General features: G+C 37.2%; 1 protein-coding gene across 3 annotated transcripts; it reads right to left on the bottom strand.

The window, feature by feature from the left end:
- Positions 1-8,716: 8,716 nt before the first annotated feature.
- LOC143869987 (protoporphyrinogen oxidase 1, chloroplastic-like) lies at positions 8,717-21,805 on the bottom strand. Of its 3 annotated transcripts, none has more exons than XM_077376526.1 (10): positions 21,367-21,805; positions 17,925-18,110; positions 17,662-17,746; positions 14,169-14,316; positions 13,994-14,074; positions 13,526-13,646; positions 13,091-13,250; positions 11,914-12,017; positions 10,153-10,448; positions 8,717-9,397 (listed from the first exon to the last, which is right to left on the bottom strand). In XM_077376526.1, exons 1-10 carry the CDS (start codon positions 21,739-21,741, stop codon positions 9,391-9,393), a joined length of 1,563 nt encoding a protein of 520 aa, XP_077232641.1. In that variant the 5' UTR covers positions 21,742-21,805; the 3' UTR covers positions 8,717-9,390. The 3 variants fall into 3 exon arrangements, with proteins under 3 accessions (XP_077232641.1, XP_077232634.1, XP_077232637.1); XM_077376519.1 differs by having other exon boundaries at positions 8,742-9,397; positions 13,475-13,646; positions 21,367-21,803; XM_077376522.1 differs by lacking the exon at positions 8,717-9,397 and having other exon boundaries at positions 10,071-10,448; positions 13,475-13,646; positions 21,367-21,803.
- Between the last annotated feature and the right edge of the window lie 2,994 nt (positions 21,806-24,799).

Raw genomic sequence — 24,799 nt, 5'->3', positions numbered from 1 at the left:
GTTCTCAATGTTATTATTAACATTTTGATCAAAATTTCCCCAAGTGAGCTCGGTTGGAGAATCATGAACTGGGTCTTCAGCGTCAACCCATCCAGTGCATGGGATTGGGCAGCTAGAGGGCTCGGCCTTAGAATCATTAACTGGGTCTTCATCATCACCCCATCCAATGAGTGAGATTGGGCAATTAGAGGGCTCATTAACTGGGTCTTCATCATCACCCCAACCAGTGCACGGGATTGGGAAGTTGAAAGAATCCCAACCAAGTTTCTCATCCTTCTCTTCATCAATAGGAGCTAGAGGTTTTTTATCCAAATCCAATGGCAGCTCGAGATCAATGTCGGAAGTCCAGTCAATTTCATCAATATAAATATCTGGATCAGGCAGAGGGATATCAAAGGGGAAGCCATTAATCTCTGCCCAAAACCGGGCTTTCGCATTCAGAAATGCTTCTTCGCCAGATGAATCATCCCACTGAGCAATGTTTTTGTAGAAGTACATCCGCTTGTTAGTGTCACAGAGTTGTTTCCATGAAATTGCGCATGTAGAAAAGCAGAATTTCTTCTCCCATGAAGGAACTGTGGGTCGCCAGGATCCTGAAAGCACAAAACGAAATAAGAACTCTTTGTAAAAAGAAAAAAAGAAAGAAAGACAGACCTACAAAACAAAACTGCACTGCTACAAAAGCCCATTCTGTTTAATGCGAAGTGACAAACAAACAGCAAAATTTTACATCACCACAATTCAAGAAATATAATATAAGTACTTCAGTCTACCAACATCTAATAACCCTATTCCATAAACAAGAGATAGTACTAACATAAAATAGAGCTCTGCAGTTCAAAATTAAATTACAGAAGATATAATAGACAACCCTAACCTCACATCCCAAATCCTATAGGCAGAAAGTTGAAACAATACTAAAGATCAATATCTAAGAACTATAAGGTGCTCAAGAACTCACCCAAGGCAGAACAAGGTCGACTCAAGCTTAAACATTGGTATAAATTAAAAAAAAAAAAAATATATATATATATATGAAAATAAATGAAATTAAAAGAATTACAATGCAATGATGTAAACAAATCCTCAATGCATGAAAAATGACCCCTTATCTATCCCACAAATATAAAGCAGAATCTAGCATAGTAGAACTTTGTGGTTCAAAACAATCTAAATAAATGTCTTAAAAACAGGGAGACTAATTAAACTGAAAAAGGCTACGACTCGATCCAAACCGGTCCGATCAGGTTGAATCTTGATTCCGTTAAAAAACAAGAAATTATGAAAGGTTAAAAATTGCCCATATAAAAAAATCAATAAACTGACTCTTGATACATAAAAAACCTAGAAACTAGAGGTGATTTCTACGACAATCAAGGACTAAGCAAATAAAATAAATCAAACTAGATTTGAGTCAAAATCTAACCTTGTATCCCATATTCTAAAAACAACAAACTGAAAGGCAAGCATATAACCAACTCCTCAACTAGTAAAATCCCACTTCCCAGACCATAAAACCCAAAAAAATAAAAATAAATTTCATATAATAATAGAAGCATGCAATTTAAATATTTTCAAATCAAGATTTTAGAACAAAAGTACCACAATTTGCCTGTCTAGGAAATATTTACTCTACATAAAATAATCATAAACAACAAAATGGATCCATGAACTTTAAAAGAATTCCACAGTTAGAAAGAGCAACTAAAAACCTCAATCCAATCACAAACCCACTTCTATTTTCCTACTAACATCAACACCAAAATTATCTATCAAGCAACAACACAACTTTTCAATTCAAAACACAATGATAAAAAGAGAGAGAGAGAGAGAGAGAGCGACGTTTATAGAATCCATACAAAACACACCTCACTCTATAAGAAAAACCTAGAAATAAAATTAAGGGATAATTACATTTACACCCCCTCTAGTTTCTGACACATCCTCTTCCACCTCTATAGTTTAAAACGTGACAAATACACCCTGTAGTTTCAATTTGTTTAAGGTTTGCCCTGAAGGTTCGTCCATAGATTGAAGGGTTAGGATGATCTGATGGAGCTGATTTTTTGGGCACACCCTATCTATGCCAGGACCCATCAAATGAACGCTTTGGATCATCCAAATAATGTGGGCCCATACCCGTGTATTTGTCACGTTTTAAACTATAGGTGTGGAAGTGGATATGTCAGAAACTAGAGGGGGTTTAAATGTAATTATCCCTAAAATTAAATGAAATTCCTCAACTACTATTGTACTCTACAAGTGAAGAAAACAAACAAATTAAAATAAATCCCAGAGAGAAATTTTAGTATACCTTGACGACGTCGCCTATTTTGGGATGTCCATGGATTACTAGGAACCATTTCATAATTATATAGACTACACTCTTCCATATTTTAGAACTCAATAAAAAGAAAGAAGCTGTTTTTGTTTTTTGGAAACAGGTCTCCAAAACAAGTAGAAGAAGGACCCCTCTGAGAAAAACCAAGAAAGGAAAGAGAATAATCTCAGAGATGGGTTTCAAAATCAACTAGCAGAGACCAAATTAGGAAAGATTATAAGTAAAATTTGAGAAGTAAGTGAAGGTTTTATAGGAAGAGAAAATCCAAAGAACCACGTCTTGTGTTTGCTCACGTCTTTTATTTGAGGCGGTGTGTTTCTCTTTAATTACAACTCTGCCACACTTTCTATTTTGGACTCTAGGCCGAATTACTTGTTGCCTAATCTTATTTCTGAATTGACCAAACTACCCTTCGAACCTTAACCCTATGATTCACTTAACGGCTTAGATTCATTACAGGTACCACAAACTCAATCATGGCCGTAAAGTCTTTACACAAAAAATATACCCATAATAACCATATAATCACTAGTATTTTTCTAAACAAATATGGACTATCCACCAATTGTTTTTTACAATTTTGGACGGCTATGATCAAATTGGTGTAATCTTGCTTGATTGGTATAATCTTAAGGGTATAATAGTAATCATAATATGGGCAATTTGGTCGGTTACAAATTGTAACTATATGTTTGGACTTGGTATGAAAAAGACTGATAATGGAAGGGCATTTTTCTTTTGTAGTATCCTTCTCATTGTATATGTGTTCGTCTTGGCATAACCATTGCTTCATTTTCCTTTAGGCAATAGGACACCATATTTAAAATATTTTTGAATGTAAAGTATACTAGTAAAAAGGCAGGTGCAGCGTCTTAATGAACTATTCTGGCTGAAAATGAATTTAATAATAATAATCTTTAAGCAAGAAAGGCAAGTTTCTGAAGGTCGCACATTTTTTTGAAAAGTATGATACAGAAAAAGCCTGAGATGACAATACTCTAAGCATGAAGTGTCACATAAGTGGAATTACAACTTCAAAATAACATGTATCAAAAGCATGTGTTGAGGTTTCTTTTCCGTAATTTCCTTTGACTTTAGCCTTTCATTTTACACCAAATATAATGGAGGTTTGGATATTCCAGTGGAAAATATTTTTCAGGCACAACCCATCGATGGTGAGAAATAACAGATGAATGGTTTAGATCATTCAATTAGGTGGGTTCCCTACTTTTTTCGCTTGTATTTTCATAGAAATACAGACGTATCCACCATATGATTTGTTAAAAGGCAAATTTTGTTACTACAAAGACACATGTATGTGAGATGAAGACCGTTGATTTAGTAGAACATCATGTGGCTTGATGGATAAAGGGCTTAGGATCATTCAATCAATTTGTTCTCCACAGAATTTGGAGAGGCAGAAGTGTGGCCAATGAATATCTTTTACTAAGGGACTCACTTACTTTTTGGTCACATCGGATCCTTTCGGAGTGTTTTTCAAATTCACTTTCCAAGCCCGAGTTCCGGTCCAATTTGAATAAGCTGTTTATCATTATCCTAGTTCTTACTTAGGTTATACATGATTAGGCCAAAGGGTTTGCCCAAAGGACAGGGAAATCATTGACAACATGAAAAGCAGAAAACGGAAATAGGGCAGTGATAAAACGACCCCCATATATCGTAAATCTACCCCCATATAGGGCAGCACTGAGAGAGAGAGAGAGAGAGATATATATATATATATATATATATATATGGGGGTCGATTTAAGATATTAGGGATCGATCTATCACTGTCTGGATCCGCTCAAACTCCGATCTATCACTGTCTGGATCTGCATCACCAGTTCTAGGCATATAGTATGTTCCAGAGCCGCGACTAAGGGCGCGGAGTTACAAGCAACTATTGATAGAAAGTGCCCGATTTCTATATCCTGCCTGCAAATCGAAGCTGTCATCTCTCTAGCTCATGGATGAATCACCCGCCAGAAAGGAATAGCCGGAATAGCCCTGGACCTCAATAGCCAAGTTGGAAATGGAAGTGGTTGGCTTGCTATAGGGCGGAAACAAAAGAGGCGGCGAGCTACTCCAGAGCGACCAGTAGCCCATGAAATATTGTAATATTGTAATACAAGTGCGATGCACGGGATGCTTCACATGACATCCATTTTTAAGAAAAGAATCCATTTTGTTTAAGAAAAAATGCTAAACAAACCTTGGAGATGATTTTAATGTACAATTTTATTATGTTCAAATTCAAATTTCATTAAGGTGTTGGGGTTTTTCTAAAGAAATTCTGACAAACCTTGTACTGTTGTACATAATGAAAATCCTTTAGCCTTAAAGTCAGACATTTGTGTAGATTAAAGGTTTTTGCATATCAAAATTGGAAGGTAAATGCATAAAATTTTGGGATGGTTGTCTTGCAAGTGTAAACTTGAGGGTGGTTGCTAAGGATAAAGGTACTTTGGGACAGAGAAAAGGAAGGGATTAGTTATTATTTTTAACTTTTGGACATTGCTACGATATAGCTGGTTCGGAAATTTCCTACTCAAGTAGAAAGTAGAGAGGGATGATCTAGTGTAACCATGTCTCTTTGGCACCAATTTGCGGGTGTTTTTACTATATGAGAGAAAAGTTTTTTATTTTAGATATCCATCTCGCTTTGGAAAAAAAAAAAAACACACCTCTAGAGAAGCACCAAGAGCACCTCATTGCTGAAGGAAAAGGGTTCATTGTGTTTTCTTTTGGACTTCCCACCGTTAAGGGAATTGGTATTAGCGAAGCAATCAAGTATCTTGGTAGAGTGGGGTAGGCCTTGGTACGGATCCTTGGACCGAACCACTATAAATCTCCGATGTGGATTCGAAATTACCAGCAACGTAGTGAAAAACTGCACGGAAATACTATTTCTTGAAAGGTGGCTAGCAATAATAAGTACCGAAAGAAGCTAGCAATAATAATCATTACGTACTAAAGTTTTGGAGGGGAATTACGACAACGGGTACCTGTATATGACAATTACGGAAAAAACTACAAAGAAGATGTATCGAAATATGACAATTACGAAAAAACTACTTTTCCTTATTAATTTTTTAAGGATATTACGAATTCATGACACTTTTAAAAATATTTACGAATTCCAAGCACTTTAAGAGGAACAACATATTATGGAAACCTCTATAGATTGGACGGTTTGGATCAACCTATGATGTGGTCTGTACAATTCTTTGTCCGCCCGTGCATTGCACGAGGTTTTTTACTAGTGCGATGCACAGGCCGACAAAGAACTGTACAGACCACATCATAGGTTAATCCAAACCGTCCATGTGATGGGACACAACATCAATAGGTTGTGCGTGTAAAATCATTTCCACAGGCTGATCCTAGCCCTCCCATCTATAGAGGTCTCCATAATATGTTGTTCCTCTTAAGGTGCTCAGAATTCGTAAATATTTTTAAAGGTGTCCTGAATTCGTAACATCCTCAAACAATTAATCAGAAAAGTAGTTTTTTCGTAATTGTCATATTTATATACTTCTGCTGTGTAGTTTTCAGTAATTGTCATATACAGTTACCCTTTTTCGATACTTTTTCCGTAATTTTTCTACTTGACAGCACTTTTTCCTTAATTTTCCTCCAAAAGTTTAGGACGTGATGATTATTATTGCTAGCTTCTTTCGGTACTTATTATTGCTATCCACCTTTCCAGAAATAGTATTTACGTGTAGTTTTCACCACGCCTAAAAGACAAATCTCTCAACACATACAATTGCAAAGGATGGGTGAGAAGTAGCCTTTGGAGAAGGTGGCTAGTGACTATTATTGCTAGCTTCTTTATGTACTTATTATTGCTATCCACCTTTCCAGAAGTAGTATTTCCATGCAGTTTTCACCACATCTAATCAGACAAATCTATCAACACATACAATTGCAAAGGATGGGCAAGAAGTAGTCTTTGGAGAAGGTGGCTAGCAAATACCTAGAAAAACTAAAGGTGGAGAAGAAAACGACAGGAAAGAATGATTGGAAATTACCGTGGATGTGTTAATTCCACAGCTTTTTCAAGTAATTCCGAAAATTCAAACATTTTCTCTTTTGCTATATATGTGTGTGTGTATATATATATATACATATATATATATATATATATATATATATATGTATATATATATAGAGAGAGGAAAGTGAAGCTACACCACCGGTGTAGCTAACTTAGCTACACCACCGGCTTAAAATACAATGGGCCCACATTGTTTTTGTGATCCAAAGAATTCATTTGATTGGCCCTCACATAGATAGGGTGTCCACCAAAAATCAGCTCCATAGGATCATCCCAACCCTTCAAACTGTGGAGGCAAAAATTGACAAATTTGTGAACGTTTTTACACGTTCATTTTTGCCTCCACAAAATCGTAGGGTTGGGATGATCCTATGGAGCTGATTTTTGGTGGACACCCTATCTATGTGAGGGCCAATCAAATGAATTCTTTGGATCACCAAAACAATGTGGGCCCATTGTATTTTAAGCCGGCGGTGTAGCTTCACTTTCCTCATATATATATATATATATATATATATATATATATATATATATATATATATATATATATATATATATATATGAGAAAACAGTTCCTACACATATGTGTAGAGAGTTCTCTACACACTAGCTTAAAATATAGTGGGGGCCCACATTATTTGGGTGATCCAAGCCATCCATTTTAAAGGCCCTCACATAGATAGGGTGTCTACAAAAAATCAGATCCATAGGATCACCCCAACCCTACGATTTGTGGAGGTAAAATTGATGTCTTTAAACCTTTACAAATTAGTCCATTTTTTGCCTCCACAGTTCGAATGGTTAGGATGATCCTATGGATCTGATTTTTTGTGGACACCCTATCTATGTGAGCGCCTTAAAAATGAATGGTTTGGATCACCCAAATAATGTGGCCCCCACTGTATTTTAAGCTAGTGTGTAGATAACTTATCTACACATGTGTAGGAACCGTTTATCTCTCTCTCTCTCTCTCTCTCTCTCTCTCTCTATATATATATATATATATATATATATATATATATAGAGAGAGAGAGAGAGAGAGAGAGAGAACGGTTCCTACACATGTGTAGAGAGTTCTCTACACACTAGCTTAAAATACAGTGGGGGCTCATATTGTTTGGGTGATCCAAGCCATCCATTTTAAAGGCCCTCACATAGATAGGGTGTCTACAAAAAATCAGATCCATAGGATCATCCCAACCCTACGATTTGTGGAGGTAAAATGGATGTCTTTAAACCTTCACAAACTAGTCCATTTTTTGCCTCCACAGTTCGAATGGTTAGGATGATCTTATGGATCTGATTTTTTGTGGACCCTATCTTTGTGAGGGCCTTAAAAATGAATGGTTTGGATCACCCAAATAATGTGGCCCTCACTGTATTTTAAGCTAGTGTGTAGATAACTTATCTACGCATATGTGTAGGAACCGTTCTCTCATATATATATATATATATATATATATATATATATATAGAGAGAGAGAGAGAGAGAGAGAGAGAGGAAAGTATTGGTGAGCTTAAGCTCACCAAACTTATGGTGAGCTTAAGAGCCCCAATCACATGGGTCCCGCACTTTCTGTGGTGATCCAAACCATTCATTTGCAAGGCCCTATCATAGATAGGGTGTGTACCAAAAATCAGCTCCATAGGATCATCCTAACCCCTCCATTTGTGGAGGACAAAAATGGGCAGATTTGTGGACAAATAATGTCTGTCCATTATGACCTCCACAAATTGATGGGTTAGGGTGATCCTATGGAGCTGATTTTTTGTACACACCCCATCTATGTAAGGGCCTTTCAAATGAATGCTTTGGATCATCCTAACAAAGTAAGCCCCAATGTGATTGGGCGCTTAAGCTCACCATAAGTTTGTGATTGGGCGCTTAAGCTCACCATAAGTTTGGTGAGCTTAAGCTCACCAACACTTTCCTCATATATATATATATATATATATATATATATATATATATATATATATATATATATATATATATATATATAGCGTCCATCACAAAAGGCATTTCGCGGCTGGTCTGTCACACCTCAGACCAGCCACCTCGTGAATGGAGACAACAACTGTGCGACGGACCAGCCGCGAAAAGCCTTTTGCGATCGACCTTAGCAAATCCCATAGGTATCAACAAAACCTCATTTTGATATTTTCACTAACTTGGATTATTACTGTTACTACTACTGATGCTTCTGCTGCTAAGATAATCCAAAACAATACCCAAGGATGCAGCACCTCCGATCAACATACAATGAAATTGTGAAATTCAAATATGAAAATTATCTGAAAAGTATATCGATGGGTGGTTATCTCTCGAGGCGACGTGGTGGCCGCCATCATTGGTTGGTTGTTTCTGGTCACAAGGGGAAAAAGCAACTCCAAACTACTAACAAATTCTCTCTCTCAATGAAAGAGAGGGGAGCTAACTTGGTCCCAAAGAAAAACCAATGGGTAGGATTGGGCTGTAACAAGGGGGAAAAGAAAACAAGAAAAAATAAAGGGGTGGGTTGTGCCCCCTATGTTGCTTCCCTCAGCCATCTTTCGCTTTCTCCAATGACTTTGATACATTGCACTTTGTGTGCAACTCAAGCATATATATTGTGCTCAAAGTCCAAAGTTGATACCGAACAAGAATACATGGGGAGAGTTGGGTGAGATGAAAGTTGAGAGCGACGTCGTTTGAAGGGCCTCAATGGACCACCACACCAGCATCTAATTACACTTGCCCCCATTTACCCATACATGGGTTTTCCTTTGCAAGCCCAATAAAGCCACTTACGAAATCCCTCGCCTCTTTCTTCTCTTTCCAGCCTCTATATTCCATTCATTCACCATCATGCCTAATCCTTCCCTTCGGCTTTGATTTTCTTCAGTCAAAGTTGCCTCTACATTTGATTTTCCCATGTAACCTTGTTCACATAATGGGCTTCAAGAGGCATGAAAGCATTCTCCTGCCTTGCTTTATGGACCTCTTCCTATTTCCTACAAAAGAGCAGGGGCAGGCTGTCAATGGACCTAGAAGGTCCCCTGGATTCAAAGAATCTGACTGTTAATAGACAAAGTTTTGGATAATCCAAACTGTGTCCATTGGATCTATATCTTAAGGTCTTAACTCATTTTGGATTGTGACCTAGACATAGCCACAAAATCTGATGGAGTGGCCTAGATCCGGCTGGGGAAGGCCAATGTATAAAAATAGCCACAAATTCAACCCGACCCGGCCCAAATTGCACCCCTAGTTTCATGCCATCTAGAATGAGATTTGATCGGTGCCAAAATGTATGCGGATTTGACACTAAGACAAGTTTTAAGTGTTGTTAGTCTCTAATAATTGGATTTTTATATGGTGTCCGGGCATATATACCAGTATAAGGGCAGCCTCTATTGATATTTGATGCAAGGATAAAGAGAATCCTTGATTTTTATCCTCTTGATCGTTGGATCAAATATCTAGGGTGGATAGCCTGATACGACAGGACACCTGGACACCATATAATTTCTCCTAATAATTAATTCTTCTTAAATTTATAATGCGGAAGTGATATATCCACGCCTTTTTTTTTACTTGGGGGGTGGGGTGTTGAAATAGCTACTGTGGGTACATCTTAACCAAGAGGAATTGAAATAGCTACTCAAAAATATCACCCAAAATCAATTGGCACGTGAAGATTAACTGCATTTTATTTAATGATAGGATACCTAATACATCAAACCAAAATTTTATTTTTCCAACTTACTTGTACATACACTTTGCCATGTAATTAGATACCTCTGCAGCACTCTCATAAGCTCCCTCGACGCAGCGGCCCAAGGCTACGCCGGACACATAATTGCCTCCAAGAAATATCCCTTCAAATCCGCCATCTCTGAGAGCAGCTTTCGCTGCTTCAAGAAGATCGAGATGACCAATCAAGAACTGTGGTATGGCCTGAGGCCATAATCTCACAGCGAGAACAAGAGGGTCCTTGGCATTTGGATTTATAAGCATTTTTCGGAGGTCACGGTCTACTGTCTCCACAAGGTTGCTCTCATTCTGCAATTATAATACAGTTAGAACATACAGCAATCAAGCAATTATTCCACATGTATCTGGGTAATCACTGGAAACTAAATCAAGCTTTGTTAACAGGGCTACATGTAAGGCACAGTAAAAGTGATCTGAATAGGCAAAAAAATATTCAAGATACAAAGATATGCATGAGTTTGTGTGTATGATTAGGCAAAACCCAAGATTCAAGATGCAGAGATATGCGTGCGCCAGCCTATTAGGGAAATTATGTCTGCACTCCTTTGTTTTACGCTCATTTCATTTTACACTAAAGGCTAATAAAATTCCCCTAGAGCTATCAACTGCCAGTACAAAGGGTTTAATAAAGTGAGGAATGCCACAATCAAAACCAGGGACTGTGGAGATAATTTCCTCTGTGTGTGTGTTAGTGTTTCTGTTAGAAATATTGGCATTTGTTGTCTGGAAGTAATGGATTTTGGCAAAAGGATTTATCATGAAAAATTGGTGGTTTCTTTCCCAAAGTAAACTGGTGCATATTACAACTTAAGGGAGAACATGCATCCGTGGAAGCTTAGATGTCAATTTTGTTACAGTGGCCGTTTTGTTTTTTCTCCTGGAATAGAACTCGCTATAAATTTTGGAAAGAAAAATTAAATTGAAAAAAGACATTGAAAAAAAGTAGAATATATTTTGACCAAAATTGTGATGTAGAACCAAACTTAGAGATCAAGCACGAAAAAATGACAAAAATGGTTGTTAGTTACCTCTGTTTTAAGGGTTTTGGTTTGGAAAACAAAAAAACCCAAATCTAACCAAAAGAGGGATTTTGGACGGACTCATTTGATATGGGATAAATCTCTTATAGACCAGTCAACAAGCATAACAAAAGTACGAAAAAAGGTCAAAAGATTCAGGAAAAAAAACCTTGAACTGTTGTTAAGTACGCTGTGTTTTTATCGGTTCTGGATTGAACAAGGTGTTCATAAAGTAATTTCTGGAATAACGCTTTCCAGTTGAAATTTCTGCAATTTCCTGGAATTCTGACATGTTTCATTTGGTAGGTTGTTCCGGAATATCCTGGAATAGAATATTTCGGAAATTCCATCCGTAAAGAAACAGAATTAACAACTACACATGAGACTATCCAAAAGTATCATAACTATACTATTATGTGATACAAGAACTGATATGAACGTCTAGTTTCAAAATGAAGCATTCGTGTAATATAACATTACAATCTGAGTTACTTAAATAGGAACTGAATATTCAAACCTGCTGAAATTTGTTTGAAAAAAAATTAGGATTGATTACAATGCCTAATACAATCATATCTTCCAGTTCATGCATATGCGATTAACATTTCCATCACCAAACCTCGCTAATGTTTAAGAGCAACATCAATCTAATCTTTGTCTATTCACAGTAACAGATTCCTACATGCATTTGCCTATGCTCTCCCGAATATTAAACTACAATATGAGTTGCATACCTTGGATACAATTCCTGCATTCATAGCCCCTCCAATGTAGTTCAAAAGGAGCACCCTACCCGGTGGTGCTCGGTTGGGAAAGAGAGACGAACTGTATAATGTTCCTGCACAGCAATTTCATTGGACTGAGATATTCTAACGATTCCACAGCTCCAAAAAAGATAAAAGCAGTTACTAAAATTAGTAGCAGCACAAACTATCTACATTGTTTCAAGATGTAACCCAAGGAAGGAATTCAGGTCAAGTATCAACCTCATTATGTTACAAAAATCTTTTATCAGCAACCATACTCCTAGCCTCCTAGGTACAGTTTTTGCAGTTAACAGGTCATTCAATGCTCGACCCAGGTTAGATTGGTAAAGGTAAAATTAGAGGTGAATGAAAGTGTATCCTCTGTAACTTCATCTCAAATCTCATCATGGACATCCAAGTCAAACTTCTATCCTCTGGAGGGAAAGAAACCAACCAAAAAAAAAAAAAAAAAAACTTTATATTCTCAATGGCATTAGGCATCCCAACAACCAAACAATTAATGGAAAAAAAAATCTGAACAAAGATCTTTGACGCAACTATATGATTTTTCAGATAAAAATCAAGACCAAGTCTTTGCCTTCTGCATCAAAACAAAGAAAGAGTCTACTAATGTCACTGAAGACCAAGCTACTCGCCAAGCCATTCAGATTTCCATTGATGAGGAGATCGCACACATAATATTCAAAACTTACTCTCTGCTTGTGACTCAAATCAACAAAAAAGAAACACCATGTCCTTGGATGCAAGGATTCACTCTTGTGAACAAGATTTAAGTGATGGAAGACTTCTCACACTTGGTGAGAAGAAAATACTGCATGATTTTCTTTCTAAACCCACAGCTTGGCTTAATTCATGTGATACTCTTCCTTGTAATTTCCCGCACATGAATGGGAAAATCAGCGACCGCATGGAAAATGGAACATTATTTAAAGACAAAGGTCGGGGTCCAGCCAAAGCAGCGTACACACCGGAAAGAAAAATAGTACTGCTAACAAATGGATAAGAGGGACCCGGGAGATATGCTAGTGACATGCAATATGAGAGGACGATAATGACAAAGATGCGCATCAGATGACATCTATGGAAACAAAATTCATGTTGAAGCATATGCAAGCAACAGGAAGAAGCTCATAGGAAAGAATACCCAAAGTCTCTACTCCTTGACTGCGTGGATGTAACTGGCCAAATCCCTTAAGTTCACCATCTATCAAGCATTCCTTCCGAATTGCTTCCTTTGGGTATGAAACAGTAACTGCTGCAACTGGTGGATAATAGAACTTTGAGAGGGCATCAGAGGCCACATTCTGCCAATAAAGAAATTACAAACATAAAAAAAAAAAAAAAAAAAACGAGCATTCCATCAAGAATAGCATAAAATATGAATAATGGGAAATGGACACTAATGGAGTGGAGAAAGTAAGATTATCATGAGACACTGCATGGGCAATCAACAATGGAGCGGAATATGTACACAAACAATGCAAAAATACCAAATTATGATCCACAAGGGTTCAGGAATGGAACATACAGAAAGAGGAAGTAACAAACTACTTGCAACATAGGATGGAACAGTCATTACAACACTTTTGGTCTGGACAGAGATGAACCCTTCTGGTGTATCATATGTCAAAATATATCCTCTGCTGTCCCACTTTTTTATGCTTGATAGTTTCCAAGAGATTTTGACTTTGCTACCCAACCTGAAAGGTAAGGAAAACTTAGTTAGGACCATCAAATTTTTTGGAGGAAGTGTTAATTTACCAACAGAAGATTCAACATCAGAAGTATTGATATGAACATGCAAAAACCTTGTTAAACTTTCTTCATAGAATATTTCTCAACAATAGTGAGGACATAGTATTTGCACATAAAATGCTGGGCCAGCTCTAAATTCAAATACATAACCCAGCTACCCCGGACATCTGTCCTTTTCTGATATTCCATAAAATATGTTATGGATTATAAGACTAATAGTGCTTTGGAATAGCATCATCAGAAAAAAAAAAAGGATCATTGAAAAATATAAACACACTATGATCAAATATACCTAGCGGAAATTGCATTAGGCAGCATAGCAAGCCCTTTCCGAAATGATCCAACAGTCTGGCCCTTTGGTTTGGGCAAACGCCTGCATTTTAACTGAATTCAATCTATTGGAGCATGCTATGACCAACTGAAGCAAGCTACAAGGTAAATGAGGCTCAGTATATCAGCTTTATTACGGATCTCGAGGTGGTTTTGGATTTTTGTTCCTCTCTTGAATTGCTTTGAAAGTGCCCCCAATGATGCTACCACCGGTCTTCTCTAGATTCCAAACTTTGCCAAATGCCGCTTTCATGCTCAGCTTCGCAGGATCACCAGCATAAACACCTGCACCCAAAGCTACTTTCCGTTAGAATGAGATTAGAGCAACCCATCTAAGAAAAGCAATCCGAATCATAATGTTCTGTACTATGCTCTACTACAACGGTCTCGACTAGAAGAATTGGAGCCTTGGATATTATACTTGAGCATTTACACAGTAAGATATACTTGAGCATTCACAAAGTAAGATGTCTTCAGATGCACAGTGCAAAGAATACGCAGCATATGAGAAGACTAGCAACCTGAATTCCTCTCCAGAAAGGAAGAGGTATTTAGGAGGGGCCAAGGATGGGGAAGAATCAAGTGATGAAAGAAGTTTTCATTGGAGAATCACCATGTTGCAAATATAAGGATGCAGAAGAAGATGCTCATTTTTTACTGGGGGGATGCATTTCAGTATGTTTTGAGGCAGAGGAGAAGAATCTCAAGAGGACTACTATGGCTCTTCACATGACTTGGGGGAGTGGTCAGACTGGTGCAGTTTAGAGGAGGAGGGCAATAGCTCGGAAGCTGTAGAGACGGGCTCTGCAATTGTGGGTAAATTGGAGATGGCTATACATTATGCATCTGGATCATGAAATCCTGCAAGATGTTTGAATGTTATGCCCTTCAAGTAAATTCCTATGGATGAGGAAGGTAGGTGAATAAAAAATGATTGCACGGGAAAAAAACAAATGGGGCAGAGCTGTTCTAGCAAAAGGTATGTTCTCCAATTCAGAATCTTCACCAGAGAGGGAGTTAGGGTTGGGGTTTGGTGGTAAAGTCTCCAGAGATGAGCTGGATTTGGGGCAAACCTTAAAGAGTATACTTTATTGGGAAGGAGAAGAGGCTGTTGTGTTGTTTTATAGGATAGCAAAGAGGAAGTTTTGGGTGGGGGCGAGCTGCTGTCCTGTAGCAATCAGAAGGGACAACAAAGAGAACTAAGGAATCTACCTTCTTCACTTAACCACGGGGGAGAGGTGTTTAATTAGAGTTTTATCCATGAAGCTTGTCACACGGAAGATGATGGGCCTTGGGCGGTCGGAAAAAAGGGCTATTAGACAAATCGTTACGCAAAGGCTGATAAGCTCCCCATTCAAGAATCCACGCTGGATGTGTAAAAGATCTCATAATGAAGAAAAGTAGGGCATGAGGAGTTGTGATTTTTTCACCAGCAAGGGGTATGCGTAGAGGCATTATCATGGAGTGGGACTTAAAGAATATGCACAAATATATCCAGTACACAGTGCTTAGTTACCAGTTAATTTACTCTTCAATAAGGTAATTTTAGGTGTGTTCTTGCTGCACTTTATGGGCCGATGGATTGAAAAACTTGCATGAATTTGTGGATGGAGCCGGATAAAGTCAAAACTCAAAAAGCTGTTGGAATGAGCCATGGTGTATTGGTGGAAACTTGAATATGATACGGTTTACCCATGAGAATAATGGGAGCATTAGAATATAGTAAGCATTATAAATATTGTGAATTCATCAATAAGAAAGGCTAGGTGGATCTTCCCATGGGAGTACAACTGTACACTTGGGCCAATAATAGAGAGGTTCTGGTGATGACGAATAGATTTCTTGTCTCTAATAATTGGAAGGATCTTTTTCATGGGGTCAGTCTCCATAGACCTCTATCGGATCACACTTGTTCTTTTAGACGGATGCTATTAGCATAGGCCTGCCCCTTTCAGCATTAAATATTAGTCATTGAAAGTCCAAGCTTCAAAAAAGAAGATCAGTAAGAGGTGGGTCAAGATCGTGGAGGGCAGATAGGAAGTGTACAAATTCTCTAGGAAACTAAATGAGCTTAAGATAAAGATCAAGTAGTAGAAATTGACTTTGTGTGACTTCATTGACCATAAAAAGATACTATTCTAAGTGACATACGGCAGCTTGATAAGGTGGAAGAAACAAGTAACCTCACCCAAGAGGTGTCTTTGAGGTGATTTGAGCTTAAAAAAGAATTTGAAGTGGCTAGATGGAAAGAGGTCGATGGGTGGAAAGATCCAAGGCTTCGTAGCTAAAATGTGACTACAAAAACATAACATTCTTACACAGAATCACAATAGCAAGAAGACATCCAGATCACATTAAATGCCACATACTTAAATAGATGTCTAGTTGACGATAAGATTGGGAGAAAGATACTATAATATATTACTACATAAGTCTAACAATGTTCAATGGAGGCCTTTTGCTTGAAGGTTTTGTTTCCTTCACATCTTGAGAAAGCTAGCTGGTTGGAGAGTAATTTCGAGGAAAGGGAAATTAGAAAGTCATTTGCTCGACAAGGCTACGGTCCAAATGCTTTTATCATGAATATTTACCAAGATAATTGGGAGTTGATTAACAGCCAGGCTTCAGTGTCGTGAAGGAGTTCTATGGAAAAGGTTTAGTCATCTAATAGGCAAGTGTCACATTCATTACCTTTTTCTCCAACAAAGAAGGATGGCCTATTGGTCTATGTCACAAATGTCGTTCTCGGGAATTTCTCGGCAAGGGAAAATCTCGGGATATATTATTTCTATTTTTTTTGGGGTTTAGATCGGGAAATAAACAGTAAAAATAAAATTATTTAAAAAATATATAAAAATATTAAATTTAAGAAAAATATATAAAATAAAAATATCGTAAAAATATCACGATATTATCGGGATATTTTATGATAAAAACGAAAATATCGGTATATTTTTAACATCTCGGGATTAGTTCGGGATTTTGTCGTTTTATCAAAATCTCGAAATTAAAAACGCTATATTTTGAAAATATCAGAGATATTTGTGGCATACTATTGGTTTTGCTCAATGTTTCAAAACACGGATTCAGGTCAAAACGCGGCCAAAGCAAATTCTAGTTGACTCGGCACAACACGGTCGAGTACTCAGTTGACGCGGCTGAGTACTTGATTGACGCAGTCATAACTTGACAGAATCATAGGGGTTTTGATTGACTTTGTAGGGAAAAAAGCAGACTCGGACAAAAACGCGGCCAAAGTAGAAGAGAGTCGACTTGGGGGAGTCCATGGTGATGCAGTCACACGGGGAAGTTTTGAAACCATGGTTTTGTGGGAAGTATCTACAAGATAACACGTGTCAATCACACTTATCTACATTGAAGTTGAACAGTATGACACCAATCCTCAAGATTGACTCGTACAGTTTGTTCTCTCCATCCAAGATGGACAACAACTCAACGTAAAGCATGTGCTATATTGTTTATTGCAATGTTTGGGATTGCTATTTGATAGTATTCATATAATGAACTTTTAGACCATTACAAAGTATAAATCAGCAGAGATTAGCAACTAAAATGCAAGAAGATGCTGTTGAACAAAAATCGAATTGACACAGTAAGTACGTTATGCACCTGAACAGAACGGCTCTATCAATCGCTCAAAAACCTCATCACCAAGATTACGACGTACAAAGTCTTCAACTGATTCCTCGTGACCCTGTAACCTTTGTCAAATGCTAATATATGAGAGAAGTATTTGAGAATGTATACTATCTCATGCACAAGTAAATAAAGATTTACAAGAATCAACTGTATTATGTATGACTGCATGAAAATGCATGAGCATGTGCAACCAAGTTCTAATGTGTTCATAGAGAAGAATCATGAGGACAAACTGGTAGAGGAGGACGAATGCCAATAGCACCAAATCCAGCTCTGATCTTCCCGGGAAAACTCATCAAGTCAAAGAAGGGCAAATCGGTTGGCTTTGAAGGCACTGGCCTCAATTTTCCATCCCACAATACAAAACGTGGAGCATTAGGATCACCCAGTACAAGATCATCCTTCAAACCACTATCCACCTGCAATGCACATAAAAATTAATGTACATATTCATTAGAAGTATGAATCAAGAGAAAAGGAACACTTTATATAGATGCTCCTTTGACCACAAAAAATTGTTCTTTCTTTATAGTAAGTGAAGACTGAACAACCAATGAAAATAAGAATTGAATTTTTTGCCGAAACAAGCATATACCAGGTCATGAATGAAAATATCAGATAACATGTCACTTCAAAGTTTAGAGAAACGAAATTGAAGGTTTATTATAACAGCGACGTAATAATAAACCATATGATATAGTTCATAGACACTTTATGTACTTTCCCTTTAGAAAACGACCAAGTTCAGTAGTATTTCATTTCAAGGTTCATTTGAACTTAAACTTTAAAGCAGATTTAAAGCTATTTTCCTTTTAAAAAACTAAGACTCACTTCTTATACTCATTTGTGAGACAGTCTCACTCTCAGTTGTCGAGTTGGGCAATTAGATGTATTATCGTACCCTTAGCCAAACCCGAAACTTTCTCTGAATTCCAAGCACCTACGCAGTACATGGACCATCTGCTTTCCACAAATAAGACCATGGTACTTTATGGGCCATTTCATATGATCATAAATTCATGAAACTGCAACTTACGGTTGCAAATTGATCCATGATGCATGGTTTTGATAAAATGGGCTAGGAATAGTGCATCTACTTCAAATAAAAAGGTTGCGGATCTGACTCTTGTTGTGATTACCTGTATATTTTTTCCTTCACTGACTGAGACATTCGACCATTGAACTCAATTTTCTATCAAACCTAATTTGACTCAGTCAATTTCCATTCCAACTTGACATGTTTTAGTAACATGATGATTAACATCAAGGTCTATGTTCCAAATAGGACCCTTGCATATATGGGTAGACCTCAATTACATGTGTCTTTCTTGGGTATGCAACAGATTACCGTAGTTCCGAGGTGTATAGTACATAGAGCATCATCAAGAAAGATGCATAAATCAAGTAGTACGAAATTCTCAGTAATAAGATTGAGATTGTCATAATCCTCCTAAATTACAAAATCAATCCCCATCCAAGATGCTTCAAGGTTCCAAATATTAGATTACGGATGCAATTTATTCAAAAGAACAAAAGATCTAACATTCTCAACTACATTTCAATATCACAATCAAAGGAAATATATAGAACTCTTTGGATTCCATTAAAATGGGTCCTTATTTGTAGATAAGTTTATTTGCTTTGATCTTACTTGCAAAGTGGACATTAAGGCTACGTAAAGTCCAAAATAATTTCAATACCGAGCTCAATTTTAACATTCTCAGCTGACATTCAAATATCACAATCAAATACAAGATGTAAATTGCGAATTAATTTTGATTTCAAGCTCAATCTCAAGATTCAAACCCTAGAAAAACAGAATAACAAAATCCCTAATTATCACATACAGCTAATTAATTTCAATACTGAACTCAATTTTAACATTCTCAACTGACATTCAGATTTCAAAATCAAAGGCAATATGTAAAAGCTACTTATATAGGCACTACAGAGTTTTAATAATTGCACGAACTCAACTTGTCTTTTCTTTTTTAATTGGCTTATGACAGCTTTTTGGGAAGTGTAATAACACTTGACAACTATTTAAATAATAAAAGACAAGATGAATTACTACAATTATAAAAACATGGTAGTGCCAATATCACTTGCCTATCTAAATTGCGAATTAATTTCCATATCAAGCTCAATTTCAAGAAAAAAGAATAACAAAAGCCCTAACAACCACATACCACTAATTAATTTTGATAATTGCACGAACTCAACTTGTCTTCTCTTTTTTAATTGGCATACAACAGCTTGTGGGAAGTCTAATAACATTTGACAACTGTTTAAATAATAAAAGACAAGATGATTTAACGTTTGCTGGAGCATGTTTTGGGAATCCTGGTTTGGGGGGAAGAGGTGGTCTTCTTAGAGATGAAAAAGGTTTGGTAATTTGGGCATATTCAGGTTTGTGTGGTCTATGTGATTCTAACGAGGCGGAAGTTAAAGCGGCTTTTTCGGGCATCTTGCATCTGGAAGCAGGAATGTTGGACAAAGTAATTATCGAAGGAGATTCTTCCAATGTAGTGAAATGGATTTCGGGATCTGCTCCAACTCCATGGAGATTCCTCTCCATGATAGATGAGAGAGATCTCAGATAGACTATCGGGATCTCTAGCCTCTTTTAGTCATGTGAGAAGATCAGCCAATGGTGAAGCAGATTGTTTGGCCAAATCGGGAGCTATTAGATCTAGTGTGGAGTGGTTTGATTTTATGCCTCCCTAGTTTTTCTTTCTAGTTGTTCTTCTTGTATTTTTTTCTCTTTTCCCTTGTATTATTTTCTTAGTGGATCTTCTCGATTCCTTTTTAATATATTATCATTTCAAAAAAAAAAGACAAGATGATTTAGTGCATTATAAAAGCATGGTAGTGCCAATATCATTTTCCTATCTAGATTGCGAATTAATTTTGATATCAAGCTCAATTTCAAGAAAAAAGAATAACAAAAGCCCTAACAACCACATACCACTAATTAATTTTGATGATTGCACGAACTCAACTTGTGTTTTCTTTTTTACTTGGCTTATGAGTTATGACAGCTTTTTGGGAAGTGAAATAACATTTGACAACTAATTAAATAAGAGACAAGATGAGTTAGTGCAATTATAAAAACATGGTAGTGCCAATATCATTTTCCTATCTAAATTGCGAATTAATTTCGATATCAAGCTCAATTTCAAGAAAAAAGAATAACAAAAGCCCTAACAACCACAGACCGCTAATTAATTTTAATAAACTCAACTTTTGTTTTCTTTTTTAAATGCCTTATGAAGCTTTTGGGGAAGTGAAATAACATTTGACAACTAATTAAATAATAAGAGACAAGATGAGTTAGTGCAATTATATAAACATGGTAGTGCCAATATCATTTGCCTGTCTAAATTGCGAATTAATTTCAATATCAAGCTCAATTTCAAGAAAAAAGAATAACAAAAGCCCTACCAACCACATACCACTAATTAATTTTGATAATTGCACGAACTCAACTTGTCTGTTCTTTTTTAATTGGCTTATGACAGCTTTTGGGAAGTGTAATAATGACAAGATGAGTTCGTGCAATTATAAAAACACGGTAGTGTCAATATCATTTCCTATCTAAATTGCGAATTAATTTCAATATCAAGCTCAATTTCAAGAAAAAAAAGATTAACAAAAGCCCTAACTAATTCATACCGCTAATGAGAGCATCGGATCGGACGGTTGAAAACTGTTGGGACCTTCTTCCCACAAGTACCCATCTCTTTCAACGGTCGTGATATTCCCTCCGACCCGATCTTTCGCCTCCGTAACGATCAGATCTCCGGCGAGATCTCCGTGTTTTGTTGTGAGGGCATGGGCGATGCTCAGGCCACTAATTCCGGCACCGACTATAACACAATTTACGGAGTATGTGGTCGAAATCTCGCCGGAGGTGGATTTTGACGGAGAGACCGTTGATTTTCCGGCAATAGAGCAACGGAATTTGGATAGATCTCGGCCGTTGATTCTGGCGGAAAATGATGGATGGTATGGAAATGGAGGGAGATTGATTAGCGTGGCCATGCCCATGCCCACAGAGAGAGAGAGAGAGAGAGAGAGAGAGAGGGTTCTCGTTATCTTTTAAGATCATGAAAATAGAAGAAAAAATATAAGGAAGCTGATATCCGACACCCCTTATTTTTATAATACCACTCCCCACTCACTATTAGATTTTATACGGTCTAAGCCCTCGTAGAGTCGTAGTCCTGTATTTTTCTAAAAGTATTGAACGGCCTACACCATAGGATGATCCAAACCGTTCATTTGATGGGCCAGAACATAAATAGACTGTGCCCAAAAAACCATTTTGATAGGATTATCATAGCCCTTCGATCCATAGAGATTCTATAGATCAAAGGGCTATGATCATCCAATGGGAATGATTTTTTGGGCGCAGCCTATTAATGTTCTGGCCCATCAAATGGACGGTTTGGATCATCCTATGGTGTATGTCGTACATTACTTTTAGAAAAATACGGTACTATAAGGGTTTACACTATAGAAAATCTCACTATATTAAAGGAGATTTTATGTGTTGTGCGCTGGTGCGCGCATGATGTCAGTATGTGAAATTCCACTTAGCAACCCGAGAGGGGGGTGAATTGGGTTTCATATCAAATTTTACGGATTTAAAAACTTTGGTTTGCATTAGTTTTAATTTGTTTAGAAAACTAAAATTAAGATTCAAATGCAAAAGTAAAAAAGCTTCCCACAAGAGGAGAAGAGAAGAGACAGGATGGTAGACATAAGAATTTTTATAGTGGTTCGGTCTTAATCCAAGACCTACTCCACTCTTCTCAAGTTGCTCTCCTTAAGGATTCCACTATCTTCTCCAAGGAACTTAAATATGGCGTTCCTTCCACCTTGTACAAACCGAACTTCACGCTCTAAAGGTCTTCTACGGCGCCTTTTGTTGCCAAATACAAAGAAGTAATGAAGGTGTAGCTTACTTGCCTCTAGATAGGCTGATTACATGTAAAGAACACTCACTCTCACAAGAAAAAGATAAACAAATGAAAAGCCTAAGGTCTCTTAAGGATAATCTAAGGTAAAGGCACAAGAGAGAGAGTGACAATCTTAAGGAGAATGAGAATGAATGAATTTTAATGCTCTTAGAATGTTAGGTAAACTCCTTAAGCAATTTCTCAAAGATCCCAAGGTTCATATATATAGGGGAGCAACAAATATTCCTTTTCTAGACTCCCCAACGGTCTTCTCGGAGTCCGCGCTTAGAGCTCCGAGTGGACCGTTGCCACTATTTTTTTTTAACCTGGAAGCTTTCTGGGAGCTTCGAGAATTGTCTCGGAGTTCCGAGAAGCCTTCAAACAGCAGATTTTTTTAAATTTGGGGCTGTTTTGTTTTGGGCTTTTGGAACTCAATTCTACTATGTTAAATGGAATGTCATGAGGGTCCAAGTATGTGAGGACACCACTATGAACATTTACTAACCATTTAAGTTCAATTTAGGTTGATTTTAACTCCCTTTTGTGTCTTTGACCTAGACTATACATGATAGACCGTATACATTTTAAAATAGCTTGGTCTTCACTTTTGTTGGCACCTTGTAGAAGCATTGATTTGACTTGAATCAACTCATTTGATGCTTGAGCCTTGCTTGAGCTTTTGAGTTGATTTCCATCCTTGTAAAGCTTGAATTCAACCTTGTTCTTGAGTGACCTTGTTTTGCCTTTGTGTTGGTCTTGTTTTAGCTTTGATTTGCCATTGATGATGATTCTTTCTTCATGTCTTTGTTCTCACCTTGAGCTTGAATAATATTGCCATTTATTGTGCAATCTTGAAGGTACTAATGCTAAGAACACAATCACTTAGCCAATGAAAATCATTAATACATAAAACATTTTTATGTCAAATTGAGTTTGTTAATCATCTAAACATTTCAATAGGAGTATTTATTGAACCATTGGGCTAACAGTATGTTTGAAAAAGTATAGTTGCCTCGGGACCAGACCCACAAGGGACCGAAACAAGCAATTCTGCAGTTAGAGTTGTTAACGATTTAAGGGTTGCTAGTTGATGAGAGTTACTTCGGGAGCCAGAAAGGTAAAGTCAAATTCAGTTGGCTACTACTACTTATATCTGCTCTGGTATTCTGCCCAAGCCTAGGGATATTCCCCACGCCCACCCCGTCTCAGTTAGAGCAAGGTAGGGCATGGCACCTTTCACTCATCCAAAGGATCCGAAACTTATTGTAGAAGATTTGGGCACAACAATTGGATGTGAAATTGTCCATTAGATCCATATCCTAAGGTAAGGAATTATTCTGGATCATGCGCAAAATTCGACCCAGTTGCTACCTATATCCGAATAGAGGGCACCAATATACCAAAATAGCTTTCATATTTTGGGATTTGTTTTATCATGGGAAGGCCATTTCGCTTCTGACTTTTGAAAGAGAAAACAGCCACATGGGCTCACTTTTCAGCAGATTTTGTCTTATTCGTTTAATTCATCAGGTAGTTGTTCTCTTGTGCAAAAGACAGCCGCAAAATGGCTTTCCGCGATATTGCCTCACAAATCCCTCATATTTTTGTTCATTTATGTCTATTCATAATGGGCAATTTCATAACATTTAAAAGCCCTATGTCTATTCATTAGCCGACCCCAACTAGTTTGGGACAAAGGCTTAGTTGAGTTGAGTTGAGTAGAGTAAAAGCCCTATGCAATACAACAAATAACAATTTATTTTCCCACTTTTAGTCAATACTTCCTCATTTTCCACTCTTACCCTCAGTCCTAAATGTGTAAAACATAGGTAGCACCTAAGGCACTCTGATGTACAATCCAATTTGAAATGGGTCATGACCCATACCAAAAAATTAGGATATGAAAAGCAGTGCAAAAATGATCTGATTCATAAGCGAACCGAACCGAAAACAGGTTATGACCAAGACATATTTGGACCCTAACCGGAGCCCCCATAAAAAAATTATAGGGGGTTTTGAAGAAGAAGTCTTCTACTTTGCTTTATTTGCAAACGGAGTCTTCTAGTTTGACAATTGATAACTAGAGGCATCACATTTGTGGAATTTGCAAACTAGGTCATGACATAACATTATGACCATATTTT

The sequence above is a fragment of the Tasmannia lanceolata genome, unplaced genomic scaffold (genome assembly GCF_043159265.1).
Source record: "Tasmannia lanceolata isolate RefF3 unplaced genomic scaffold, GAP_Taslan_0.1 ptg000002l, whole genome shotgun sequence".
NCBI lineage: Eukaryota > Viridiplantae > Streptophyta > Magnoliopsida > Canellales > Winteraceae > Tasmannia > Tasmannia lanceolata.
Note: the sequence above shows the minus strand (reverse complement) of the source record. Positions and strands in the feature narration are given on the sequence as shown.

Bases quoted from the DNA above. Each gene is read 5' to 3' on its own strand.
- LOC143869987 (XM_077376519.1), bottom strand. From the start codon at position 21,741: ATGGGCATGGCCACGCTAATCAATCTCCCTCCATTTCCATACCATCCA. The intron at 13,251-13,474 runs GTATGTTCCATT...CTTTATTGGCAG, and splicing joins GTTTGTTACTTCCTCTTTCT to AATGTGGCCTCTGATGCCCT. The intron at 12,018-13,090 runs GTATTCTTTCCT...ATTGCTGTGCAG, and splicing joins TCAAGGAGTAGAGACTTTGG to GAACATTATACAGTTCGTCT.